This window comes from Ursus americanus, chromosome 2, assembly GCF_024610735.1.
Source record: "Ursus americanus isolate L20-20 chromosome 2, mUrsAme1.1.p, whole genome shotgun sequence".
Taxonomy (NCBI): Eukaryota; Metazoa; Chordata; class Mammalia; order Carnivora; family Ursidae; genus Ursus; species Ursus americanus.
In genome coordinates, this window is record NC_142128.1 from 21,845,959 (window position 1) to 21,858,868 (window position 12,910).

Sequence of the window (12,910 nt, forward strand, 5' to 3'; positions counted from 1 at the left end):
CTTTTATTTGCTACCACATCATAGATAATAGCTTTTCACAAAGATTTCATTTACCCAGGGATCCTGAGAAACATCTCATCTATAACATTTTAGAGTTAAGAGAACAGTAGAGGTAAGCAGTAATTCCAGTTCAGTGATGGCTGAACAAACGCTGAGAACATACTTGAAGTAGTAGGTATGAAAATGATTACTGTGAGGCTGCGGCCCTTCAGAAGTACGCAGTCTAGCACCCGGGTGGCTCAGTTGGTGAAGCGTCTGCCTTCAGCTTAGGTCTTGATCCCAGGGTCCTGGGATTGAGCCCCATGCCGGGCTCTCTGCTCAGTGGGGAGTCTGCTTCTCCTTCTCCCCCTCCCTCTGTGTACTTGTTCTCTCTCTCAAATAAATAAATCTTTAAAAAAAAAAAAAAAAGGCCTTTCACAGTCTAGTGAGGGAGACCGTGACACAAAGCAATAAATTAAATACTGTGTTTTGAATTTAGAGGGTATGTTCAGAGTGCCCAAAAGATGGGCAGTTAGCCCAACATGGGGGAGTTCCAGAAAAGCTCCATGAAGGATGACAACTAGCCAAGTCTTGCAGGGTCTGTAGGTCAGAGCAGAAGCAAAGGATATTCCAGGCAGAAAAGGCAGTATGGCATGAACTACAAACAACTCACTGTTGCAAGAAAATGGATCATGTTGTGGGGGGTAGAGTGAGGAATTGAGAAAGGTAGCCAGGGAGCTGGCAAAGCCTGTTAACAAACCTAGACTTTATTCTGCAGGTGTAGGGACTGCTGAAGGGTTTGCCCTTCAGTGATAAGCTCCCACTCTACCAACACAGTGAATAGTGAATTTCCAGCAGACAAGAGTGGAGGTGTGAAGATGACCAGAAGGGCCTTACCTGCGGCAAGGCCGTGCAATGAAAGACCTGAACTCGAGGGAGAGTTTTAGGAAGGAAAAAAATGAGCAGGGCTAAGTGAATGCATGATTTAGGTAGAGGAGGGAGTCTTAAATTTCTGGCTTAGTGGGTAATAGTGTCAGCAGCTGAAACAGAACACACAAGGGGGAAGACAGCTCATTCAAGTGCTTACAGAGCATCTGGTAATCGACAGTTGGATAAAGGACTCTGAAGCCCAGAGAAGAGACCAGGGCTGGATGCAGGTGGGAATAAAAGCCTCTGGAGTGCATCAGTTCTGAAAACTTGGGTTTTTAAAGTCAAGCATGGGTCAAAGAGGACCCTGGCGAACAAAGTTTAAAGGCTGAGCAAGGGAGATAGAGCCATGGAAAACCAAAAAAAGGAATGGCCAGAGATGTATTTACTGGATTTGATCATTTAAGATGTAGTGGTGAGCATTCTGCAAGGTGTGGAGTAGAATCTGGATTTGAGTGGATTAAAGAGCGAATAGGAAGTGAGGGATTAAAGGCTGAAAGCGCAGATTATTTTTTCAAGAAGCTTGACTAGGAAAGAAGGAGAAGTGTGATGTTGGGGGTACATAAAAGATCAGTGGGGTAGGCCTCTGGCCTTGTGTTTAGACTAGCAGAAACTTTGGCATGTTTACGGGCTCAAGGCAAAGAGCCAGAAGAAAGCAGGAGGTCGAGGACATAGGAGAGAAGAGGGAAGTGGTCAGGCTCTTCTTGGGTGCTCCCTCTGCTGTTAATGCTGCACAGTCACATCACACGTCTGTCCCAAGGGTCTGGCCGGGAGTGCGACCATAAAGGAGCATCAGAAGCTAGTGTGTCACTGGTGGCTTAAGCAGATCTAATGGGCCCTGATCCTCGGACTCCAATCAGATTTTTTTTTGGTGCTGCTTTTCTGTAGAAATAGAAGTTTGGGGGCGCCTGGGTGGCACAGCGGTTAAGCGTCTGCCTTCGGCTCAGGGCGTGATCCCGGCGTTATGGGATCGAGCCCCACATCAGGCTCCTCTGCTATGAGCCTGCTTCTTCCTGCTTCTTCCTCTCCCACTCCCCCTGCTTGTGTTCCCTTTCTCGCTGGCTGTCTCTATCTCTGTCAAATAAATAAATAAAATCTTTAAAAAAAAAAAAAGAAAGAAAGAAAGAAAGAAAGAAAGAAAGAAAGAAAGAAAGAAAGAAAGAAAGAAAAAGAAAGAAAGAAAGAAAGAAAGAAATAGAAGTCTGCCACCCAAAATGGAGCTGGGCCATTTATTCACTGACCATTCCCAAAGAGGTGATACAATTATGCTTCCAATTGATTAATAAGCAGTGAAGTGATGGTGATGGAATCAGGATGCTAGCGAAGCCTGGTGTCAACTGTCACGGACACTCTGGTTGGCATCACCAGCAGCAGGGTGATTCCTGAGGCTCTGTGTTCCCTCCCCCAGATTGATGAAAACCTCAGCTCAGATATCACCTCCTAAGAGAGGCCTTTGGGGACCACCCTATCTAAAATAATGCCCCTCCTGTACTCCCTCACTATCCTCCTCCCTACTTTACTGTTCCTCATTGTATTTATCACTACTTCCCTGGATTTTTTGTCTTAGGGGAGGTGTTTATTTTAATTTGTTAATTTTCTACCCACTAGAATGTAAACTCTATGAGAATAGACTGCCTGGCTTGCCCACTGCTGTAGCAACTGGCACATAACAACTAGCATGTAACAGATACTCAATTTCTTAATGAATGCATAAACAAATAATTTTACAACAGTGGGATGGTACTATGCAGTCTATTTTACTTTTATTTACTTATTTTTTAAAGTTTGTTTGTTTATTTATTTATTCAGTAAGTAAGTAAGTAATCATTACACCCACCATGGGGCTTGAACTCATTACCTGGAGATCGAGAGTCACTGGCTCTTTGAGGCACCCATGCGACCCTTATATAATTTTAATACCTATGGAATAATCGCCGCGTCAAAACTTTTAAACAAATGTATGTCAGAACGTTCAGAGAATAAGTAAAAACAAGTTCCTTTCATGTGTCAATGATTAGTATTTAGGGAAAGACAAGACAGAACGAGGTTCTGGCGCTGGCAGCCTTTTGCCTCTGGCCCTAAATGGCTGGACCGCGCGCCCCGAGAGAGCAGTGCCACCAGGAGCCTCTAGGGGCCGCTATAGCCAGCGGCGTCCGGCTGCGCCGCTCTGTGCATCCTCTGCGCTGAGCGGAGAGGAAACCTGGCCGGAGGGCGCGGCGCAGTGCATCCTGGGTCGGCGTAGCCATGGCGGCTCGTGTCCTTTCCGCTTGTGTCCGCCGACTGCCCGCGGCCTTTGCGCCGCTGCTCCGGGTCCCCACGCTGGCCGCGGCCCGGCCGCTCAGCATCACCCTGTGCCCCGCGGGGGCCCGGACGAGGCCTGGGGCTCCGCAGCTAGCCTCGGTGCTCGCGCAGGTGACTCGCGGTGACTTTGCTGGGGCTTGGCAGGGGTCAGGGATCGGGGTGGAGGGGAGGGGCCAGGCAGCAGGGTCACGCCAGCCGCGGCAGGGGTGCTCGGGAGACATCTGGCTCTCCGCCCATTGCACTCCTTCACGGTGCTTGGTTGACCCCTGCTGGGAACCCAGGTGACCTAGTGCTTACGAGCTGGAGCGCAGACCTTCCAGTCAAACACCCCTGGGTTCGAATGCTGGCCGCCACTTTCCGAAACTTTGGGCAAGTCTCGTGACCTTGCTACTCTGGCTGAACGGCAAAGCTGGGGTACTAATCTCTACTTCGTGGGGGTGCAGCGAGGTTTTTAGAGCACCTAGTTGGGGTGCTTGGTAAACTCTCAAATATTGGTCTCCGTTAGTCGTAGTGATAACGACGAATACCGTGATAGTTTTTTAGGGGAAAACTGATGACTGGGTGCAAAAAGGAAGCCACACTGGCCTACAACCTTCTCCAGAGCAGTCTGCACCCAGGATTTCTCCCTGTATTGCCTTTGCCTGTTTACAGGCCTCCTGGAAGCAAAGATAGGAAAAAAATAGTATCTAGCTTTTCTGTCCGAGAAAACCTTTGTGAGGCAGAAATTCTCGTTAGGGCAGTGATTTTCAACCCTAGTTGCACATTCAAATCACCTGAGCATCTTAAAAGAGGGGAAGAATCCCTTGCCCACCCATTTTGATTTATTTCTCTGAGATGAGGCTCTGACATGGGTTTTCATTTAAGTTCCCCAGGTGACTAAAGGGTTCAGCCAAGATCAAGAACTCCTGCCTTAAGGTAGAATAGACTGTCAAGGCCAATTTGAGAAACCCTCCAAACCTGTGAACTTAATATAATAGTGGTTTCAGTATTGAATATATGTTAGAATGAAACATAAGGATGCCCAGGCCAAATCAGTCATTATTTCTAGAATTGGGGTCTTGCTGTCTGTTTTTAGAAGTCACCAAGTGATTCTTTTGTGTGGCTAGGATTGAGATTTACTGACAATGCGATGTATTAATTCATAGGGCACTGGCCCTGTTGCCTGAATCAAAAGGTTAACAGTGTCACCATGAAGTTAAGAGTTAAGGGCATTATATAGAGTTGCCGAGACCGCTTTCCACAGTAGGCTGAAATGCAAAGTGATTGTCCTTATTCAAAGAGCACTGATTCTCAGACTTGATTGTTACAGATCCCTTGGGTTAAAATACAGATTCTGAGAAGGGGCCTGGGAGGCTTTATTTCCAATGGTCTCCCAGAAGATTCAGCTGCTGGTGGTCCTTGGACCATGCCTTGAATAGCAGGGTACTCAGAGATGTTCCCACTACCTCTGCTTGGTTCATATACAGCAGAAGAACCATTTTATTTATATTTACAAAGTGGTTTTGACTAAGTGTTCCCATTTAACCACCTTATATCTTTTGCTGATTGAAGAGAGAGTAAACACTTGTTCATTCAAAGAAACTGAGGGACGGCTATGTCCCAGACCTTATTCTAGGTGTTGAAGGGTACAGAGATACATATAAAGGAAAGACACTAGGTAATACCTCATTGGACACTGCAGCCTCATGTTAAACTTGCCAGCTCATTCCCTGCTGCTGTGTTCCCAAGGCTGTTTGACACTGTTTGTCTTTGTTCGTTCTTTCCCTCTACTTCCCTGTTCCTGTCCTTTGGCACTTTCCAGTCCTTAAACGTTGGTAAGTTCCAAAGATCTCTCACCACATTCTCTTCCTTGTCTGTGTCTTTGCTCTTGGTTTCTGCTATTGCCTGTTTCCCAGTTACCCCAAACTTCCACCTCCAGCCCTTGCTCATTTCATCTGGACTATTGCTCACTCCACCCATTCTGTTCCATTAGATTTTTTCTCCTCAGATCCATCCACTTTGCTGACTCCAGGGCAACTAGTTCTTCATTTATATTCCAACCTTTTCCCCTCCCAAAAGGAGCTAAAGCAGTTCTGAATATAAAAATATGAGATAGTGTAAAATAGAAGGTAAGAAAAACAAGGGTAGTGGCCTAGAATGGAACCTGGAAGTTTTGTACTTGACCCAGGCAGGCCCCAGATCTGAACTGTCTCGAAGCAAGAGCACAAAGAGGACTTCCAAAGAGTTCTTTGGGGCATGGTACCCAGATGAAGGCAAAACGCTTGTACAGGGAGAGCTCGGCTATTTTGTCTGTTCGGGTGTCTACACCTCTGGGCCCTGCCTCTTGAGCCTCAGAGCCTGTGTCCCACCTTAACCTTCAGTCTCCAGCAACATGAACTCATTTCTTCCCACACAGACCCACTACACTCCTATGCGTCATTTTCTTGGCCTGGCCTTCCCTCCTTGAATATCCTTGTCCTTCCAGGGCTAACTCCAAGTTTGGTATCTCTTTCTTCCATGCCTGTCAAGGACTGAATGACAGCTCTTGTTCAGGAAGCAGCTTACAAATACGTCTGTCATGGCTCTTGCCACTTTTTTTTTTTTTTTAAGATTTTATTTATTTGAGCGAGCATGAGTAGGGGGAGGGGCACAGGGAGAAGGAGATGCAGACTTCCCGCTGAGCAGGGAGCCCAACTCAGGGCTCGATTCCAGGACCCTGAGATGATGACCTGAGCTAAAGGCAAACACTAACTGACTGAGCCAGGCGCCCTTCTTGCCACATTTTTATTACAAGTTAAATAATCTATTTGGCTTGATCTTTTCCATTAGAGGTAGCGGTTAACGTTTTATTTATCTTTGTAGTTCTAAGCCACAGCACAGTGCTTGGCACAGGGGGTAGAGCTCGCAGGCTGCTGAGACAGTCCTGTGTACACAGACAAGACATAGCCACCGTGAGGACAGGTATGTGTACAGCACAGAAGAGGGACCTACCCAGCGCCCCTGGTGAGCACGGTCTCAAAGGCAGCAGTTTCTCACACACTCAGGGCAGGAGCATGTGCAGAGGGCAGGAGAGCCTGGCACTCCTGCGATTGACCCTCAGGGTGCCTGTGGAAAGGGGAGACCTGAGTTGAGGTAAAGACTTGGGCATGTTGTGAAGGGCGCTGTGGAATGTGGATGTTCTGTTTAGGCTGCAGGGAGTGAACATGAAACGAGGTTTGTTGAATAAGTGAGATCTTGCCTCCCAATCAGCCAGGCTGGGTGGCCCAGTAAACATGATGGTGAGAGGGTGGGAAGAGTGGAGGTGGGCTCTCAGGTCTCTGGCCAGAGCACCAGGTGGTGGACAAGGAATAGAGGTCTGTGAGCAGGCGTTTTGGAAGACAGATAAGGAATTTATTTCCAAACTGATATCAAGATGTCTGCTACCAGGGTGGAGCTGTCCAGGGGACAGCTGGTAGAGCTGGCCTTTAAAGCTGTCTCCTGAGCTTTAAACTGAGCTTTCTCCGTTTCCCTTCGTCAGAGATGTACCTGAGTGGAGACAGATGCATTTCAATGGACGAACTAGGTTATTGGTTTCTACTAGTTGAGAGGGTAGTCACTCTTTTCCTGTACATTGTGCCTTCTCTGATGACTGTGGGAAGTGACTTGTGTCACATAGAATTGTTAAGTGTAGATCTTGGGGAAAAACACCACCAGAAACATTGTTGACTGTCGGGGACCCTGCTGAGCTGCTTGCCTCTTCTGTGCCTCTTTTTTTTTTTTTTTTTTTTAACCGCTGAGATCCAGGAGGAAGGAGGCAGTAAGGCCCTCCCCAGAGGCCAAGCTGGGAGGCCTGGCTCGGGATACCTTTCTCTGTCTCCGTTTCCCGTCTGTAAAATAGGACTGATGACAGAACTAAAGGAGGTGATGGTTTGTAAAGTGCCCAGCGCAGGCCGTAGTCTGACTGATGATAAGAAGTCCATCAAGACACCAGAAGGGGAGGCTTGAGAGGGAAGGAGTGGGATCAGGTGCTTTGGGGGCACACTACCGCCAGTCTCAGATCCCGATCCTCCTAGACGGCCCTCAGTAGCACTCACTGTGGATGTCCCTGTCAGTGTCCTGAGCCCTTTACATTCCCTCAGTGACGCCTCATGGCGGTGGTGCCCATTTTACAAAGAAGGAAACTGTGACATTGGAAGGGTAAGTAACTCGCCCAAGGCGACACAGCTAGTAAGAAAGCTAGTGCCGGGGTACAGATGTAGGCAGTCATACTCCAGAGTCTGGGCTGTCACCCACTAGACCTGCCTGCCCTGTGCTGAGCCCACTGTAGCCCCCCACTTTGGACTGGCCTGTGCTCTCCAGGTGGAGACCCCTTTAATTTCACCACGTGGTGCCCACTGGCCCAAGCGCGGGCACTTGCTGGTGCGGCTGGGGACAGTGCTGACCCCTAGTGGACCCCTTGGGTAGTTGTGTACCATGCGCCCTCCCCAGCTTCATCCTTCCTCTTGGGCTCTGCAGCAAAGCTCCCATGTTCTCTCTTTCTCCTTAGCAGTAACCCCCCCCACCCAATACCACTTCTTGATGTGGCAGACAAGGCCTCTGTCAGATCCTTCCCCTCAAACGTCTGTCACCACCACTTAACTCATTGCTCCTCCCTCCATCTCTTCCCCTTCTGCTTCATTTTATTTGTGGCGTGGAGACTTCTAGTGATTGTGGATAAGTATGCCTGGAGATGTTCCCATAGCCGAGTTCTCCTTAACCCACACTGCAGGTGGAAAGGAAAGGACACTATATACATTGAGACAAAAAAGAACAAGTGCTCTTAAACTCTGAAAGCACCTTGAAATACCTTTAGGATATCCATGAAGCTCTTCATCTAATCTCTTTATAGCTCGGTGATTAAACCTGATTTTTTTTTTTGCAAGATAAATATTTCTTATACAGAGGTGTGTACAGGTTTGATTCATTTGGCAGTGTTTTTTATCATGATTTTCATAGACCTTTGTCGGTCTCAAGGACCTAAGCCCCAACACGCAAAGCCACTTTCTATGGGGAGATGCTATAAGAACTCCAGCTTAACTTACTTAAGAACTCGAAATTTAACATCAACTTTAGAAGGTAAACAAACCAGTTCAGATTGAGGACTTCCACAGTGAGCAGAACTGTCAGACAGCTGTTTTGTTTCCTCTTGTTCTGCATTGTACCTTCCATGGCACTAAGCCTGCTGAGCTGTAAGTTGGAGCTCCTTCCATATTTGGCTGAAGAATCCATCCAACACCCTAATACCTAGTTGATTATCAAGTAGGCTAGTATCACAGACATTGGAGACACTACTCCCATCATGGCAAAAATCAGAAAGGCTCATGGTTTTGCTGGTGACAAGCGTACCCTGAAGAGAAACAGATTGGACCAGGAGGACTGCTGGGCTCCCTTGTCTGGGGTTTGGTAGCTGGCTCGTTTGTCCTGGCTGAAGTCAGGGGCCATATTAGACCTTCCCGTGTGCGGTCCTCCAGGGAGCTCTTTCCGAGTGGGCTGTCTTGACTCAGGTGTGCCAGTTAAAGGTGACAGAGCCTTACAGTGGCCAGGTGCTGCAGAAGGTGCCACAGGACACACACATCTGCAGACCCTGCACGATTTTCGAGGCAGCCAGTCTCCCGGGAGCCAGACTAGCGGCCAGAGCCGCAGCGCTGAACACAGGAGCCAGGGGAGCCAGTCCTGGCTCTGAGGGGATGGGAGGCCCATTTTTATGCTGCTGGACTGCTGGGGCTTCTGAAAATACCCAGTGTTGTGACTCTGGGTGGCCTAATGGCCACAGTCAGAATCCAAGGAGGTGGTTCTCGGAAGCGCTGAAAGCTCTGAAAGGTATCGGTAAGCTAGTGCGTTGACCCAGAGGCGTGTTTGGTTCAACGGCTCTTCCCTCCTGCCCTTTTCTAGGTTCCACGTACACAGCTGTGCCGCCAGTACAGTGACGCACCCCCTCTGACGTTAGAGGGGATCAAGGACCGTGTTCTTTATGTCTTGAAACTTTATGACAAGATTGACCCAGAAAAGGTAATTGACGTGCCTTAATGTTTTTTCTTTAAATGAGTATTTAATCAATGGTACGGAATTCAGAGGGTCCAAAAGGATATTCAGTAAAAAGTCTCCCTGACTCCCGGCCACCCGGTTCCCCTTCTGGGAGGCAGCCAGGGGAACCAGCTTCTCGAGTATCTTTCCAGAGGTACCAATACATATGCAAGGAGGTGTACTCACATATGTACGTATATGTATATTTTATGTACTGTGTGACCTTTAGCTCCTACCCTTTTATTTGTTTTTAAAGATTAGAGAGAGAGAGAGAGCGAGCACAAGCAGGGTAGGGGCAGAGGGAGAGGGGGAAGCAGACTCCCTTCTGAGCAGGGAGGACCCTGGGATCATGACCTGAGCTTAAGGCCGATGTTTAACTGACTGAGCCACTGAGGTGCTCCACTCTCCTACCATTTTTAAAAAACACAAGTAGTAGAGTACTATAAACATTGTTCTGTACCTTGCTTTTTAAACTAAACCACTGGCATTTTTCTCACAGTGGTGCATAAATAGATTCCTTCTTTAATAATTGAATCTGCCGTATAGGTAGGTTAGTGGGGTTTTTTATTATTGAGGTCTAAATGACATATAACATTAGTTTCAGGGGTACAACATAATGATATTTGTATAATACCGTGAGTTGAAAAAAAAAGGGGGGGGTGCACCTGGGTGGCTCAGTCTGTTAAGTGTCCAACTCTTCATTTTAGCTCAGGTCATGATCTCAAGAGTTGTGAGATCAAGCCCCATGTCTGGCTCAGCGCTAGGGTTCAGCCTCCTTAAGATTCTCTCCTCCATCCCCCCCAAAATTGTGAATTGATCGCAGTAAGTCTAGTTAACATCTGTCAGCACACATAACTACAGAAACTTTTTTCTTATGATGAAGACTTTTAAGATTATTCTCCTAGTAAATTCCAAATATGCAATGTAGTGTTAATTAGTATAGTTACCACATTGTACATTATATCCCCAGGATAGTTTTCCCAAGCAGTGATCAAAGATCTTAATAAAATATATAAAGTAAAATCCATCATTAGTTTTGTGTGTATTGTTAACCATTTCAAAACAAGCTTGAATAAGTTAACATATAAAGCACACCAAGTATATGCTGGCACAGGTTAAACGTAAAATGCTGGTTATCACTCTTCATATTTCAAATATGTCCTCTTTATATTAAGCATATTCTATGAATGATTGACATTGTACTTCTCTGTTCTCTTGGGAAGCAAATACTGTTATGGACTGAGTTTTGTGTTTGGCATTCCTTTCTTGCAGCTCTCGGTAAATTCCCACTTTATGAAAGACCTGGGCTTAGACAGTTTGGACCAAGTGGAAATTATCATGGCCATGGAGGATGAATTTGGTAACAGGCTAAGTCTGGGGTCTGCACAGTGTGATTCCTGATTTAGGTGGAAGAAATGCTGGGGGTCACAACTGGGATTTGAATCAAGTATATAACTAGAAATAGCACCCCTGCCCCCATGTGCTTACTGTCAGGTGAAGTCAACACTAGGGACGGTGCGCTCACCTAGAACGCACTCGGCGTGGGGCCGGCAGAGTGCCCAGTGTGGTGCCGAGGGCCGAGTGACCAGAAAAGGCCTGAGGGAGGATGGGATTTGGATGCTCTGGGTGGGGGCTCCAAGATGGGAGGCAGAACCTCACCTGTGGAGAAGCTGAGCACACCAGAGCACCCCGAATGGCCGTGCCCAGAGAAGTAACTGGGAGTGCCTGGGACACACGCACACGCACGGTTCCTGCCATGCCTCCCATGCACACTGCCAGGTTATGCTTGCTTCTCAGACAGTTGTGCACAGGAGACCTTTTAAGGGTCCATGGCTCAGTTTTTAGGTAAGTTGCCTGAAGGAAAGCCAAGGGGCTTCTGTGCTATCACTAGACAGATGAATGTGGTCATGAAAATGTTCTGGAATTAGATGATGGTGATGGTTACACAACCTGTGAATGCACTAAAAACCACTGAATTTTATACTTTAAATGGGTGAATTTTCTATCCTATGAATTACAGCTTTGAAAAAAAGAACCAGCTGTTATTAACTGTTGTCTAGAACATAACTGGCCCATAACTTAATAAATGGGATTCAGGGTTGCTGGAAAATTCTGAGGTACTTGTGGGTGGTAAGGAAGCGTGAGAGGTGTTTAATTTTAAAGGATTTGTTTTTTCTATACTCATGCATTGTATACATTTTTACTTTTAGGGTTTGAAATTCCTGATACAGATGCAGAGAAGTTAATGTGTCCACAAGAAATTGTAGATTACATTGCAGATAAGAAGGATGTATATGAATAAAATATCAGGTAAGTAATTTGACTTACAGAATAATGTCCTCCCATAGAATTAACCTGTCTGTAGTTCTTCCAGTAAAGTAAGACTCTGGAAGAAATGGAAACATTGGAAATGCCTGACAGATTTTCACTGGTTATAAAACACAGGTCCTCTCTGGTTATCTGCCACTCAGAGGGGGCTGGCCTTAGTGACCATCTTTACCCTTGAGACAGGTCATGAACAGTTCATTCTTAGGTAGGACTTCCTTGATTGTCAGCACTCCTCATAAAAGCAGTCTTGTACAAAACACTGAGCAGGGTAACCCAAAAGCGGAGACCTCTACCGCCCTCGGTTTCACACCTGAAGCCAGCCCAGCCTGCTGTCCCGGAAGCTGAGATGGCCTGACTCTTAATCAGGCAGGAGAGGCCTCCTGGGTTAAAAGGCTGTACTCTAGAGTCAGCACACTTTATTCTCAGCTCTGGCCGGGTCTGTAAGTCTGGTGGTCTTGGGCAGGCCGCCTAGCCTTTAAGCCTGTTTCCTCAGTTGTAAAATGGGGATAATGATAGGACCTACCTGAGGCTTGCCTGAAGGTAAAATTCAGTAGTGTGTGCAGATTACTTAATGCAGTGCATGGTAAAGGAGCCTATCACTTCAACATTAGCTGTTGTTTTTCAGGCTCCAGTATGATCAAGTGGTTGACTTTTTTAAAATAAACATTGTATTAAGTGTCTGTAATTTTGATTACCCTGAATTGATCACCTCAGAGTCATTGAAAGTCAGTGCACCAAAAAGAAACACTGAACTAACTTTGTCTTTGCCAGATCCCCTTTTTTCACTGGAAGAAGAGTTGGAAGATGCTGACAAGTGTCTGGAAGTGAGGACGTGTTTTGGCATTATTGCTGCCTTTGAGAGAGTAATTCTGTTTAGACTTGTATTTAAATTGTCTGTTTTTTCCTTTGAAAATAAATCTATAAAGCCAAGATTTTTCTCAGTCTTCAGTTTTTCAGTGCCTGTAAAGAGCTTGTTTATACTGACTTTGCTTAGTATTTTATTAAGTAGGTTCCTGCTGGGCGTGTAGCCCAGCGTAGAACTTGAACTCATGATCCCGAGATCAAGACCTGAGCCATGATCAAGAGTCAGCTGCTTAACCAACTGAGCCACCCAGGTGCCCCGAGTCTTAACTTTAATATTTTTAAAGATCTGTCTGATTAGTCATTGGTATTCATGCATATAAAAAAATGACTTTTCTAGCAGTGTATCTGAAATAAGTTTCTCTCCCATTGCCTTCAGTGTAAGGAATGAGTATTAGTGAAAAAAGAACTTTTTGCCTGAAAAAAAAATTTTGTCTTAAGTTTATCGGATGTATCAGCTGACACCAGCATATATGACTAATTTTTCCTCCCT

At 46.3% G+C, this 12,910-nt stretch overlaps 1 protein-coding gene across 1 annotated transcript; it reads left to right on the forward strand.

The window, feature by feature from the left end:
• Nucleotides 1–3,107: 3,107 nt before the first annotated feature.
• NDUFAB1 (NADH:ubiquinone oxidoreductase subunit AB1) lies at nt 3,108–12,486 on the forward strand. The gene is made up of 5 exons (XM_045776455.2): nt 3,108–3,318; nt 9,097–9,213; nt 10,501–10,588; nt 11,439–11,538; nt 12,328–12,486. Exons 1-4 carry the CDS (start codon nt 3,151–3,153, stop codon nt 11,528–11,530), a joined length of 465 nt encoding a protein of 154 aa, XP_045632411.1. The 5' UTR covers nt 3,108–3,150; the 3' UTR covers nt 11,531–11,538; nt 12,328–12,486.
• Nucleotides 12,487–12,910: the final 424 nt, after the last annotated feature.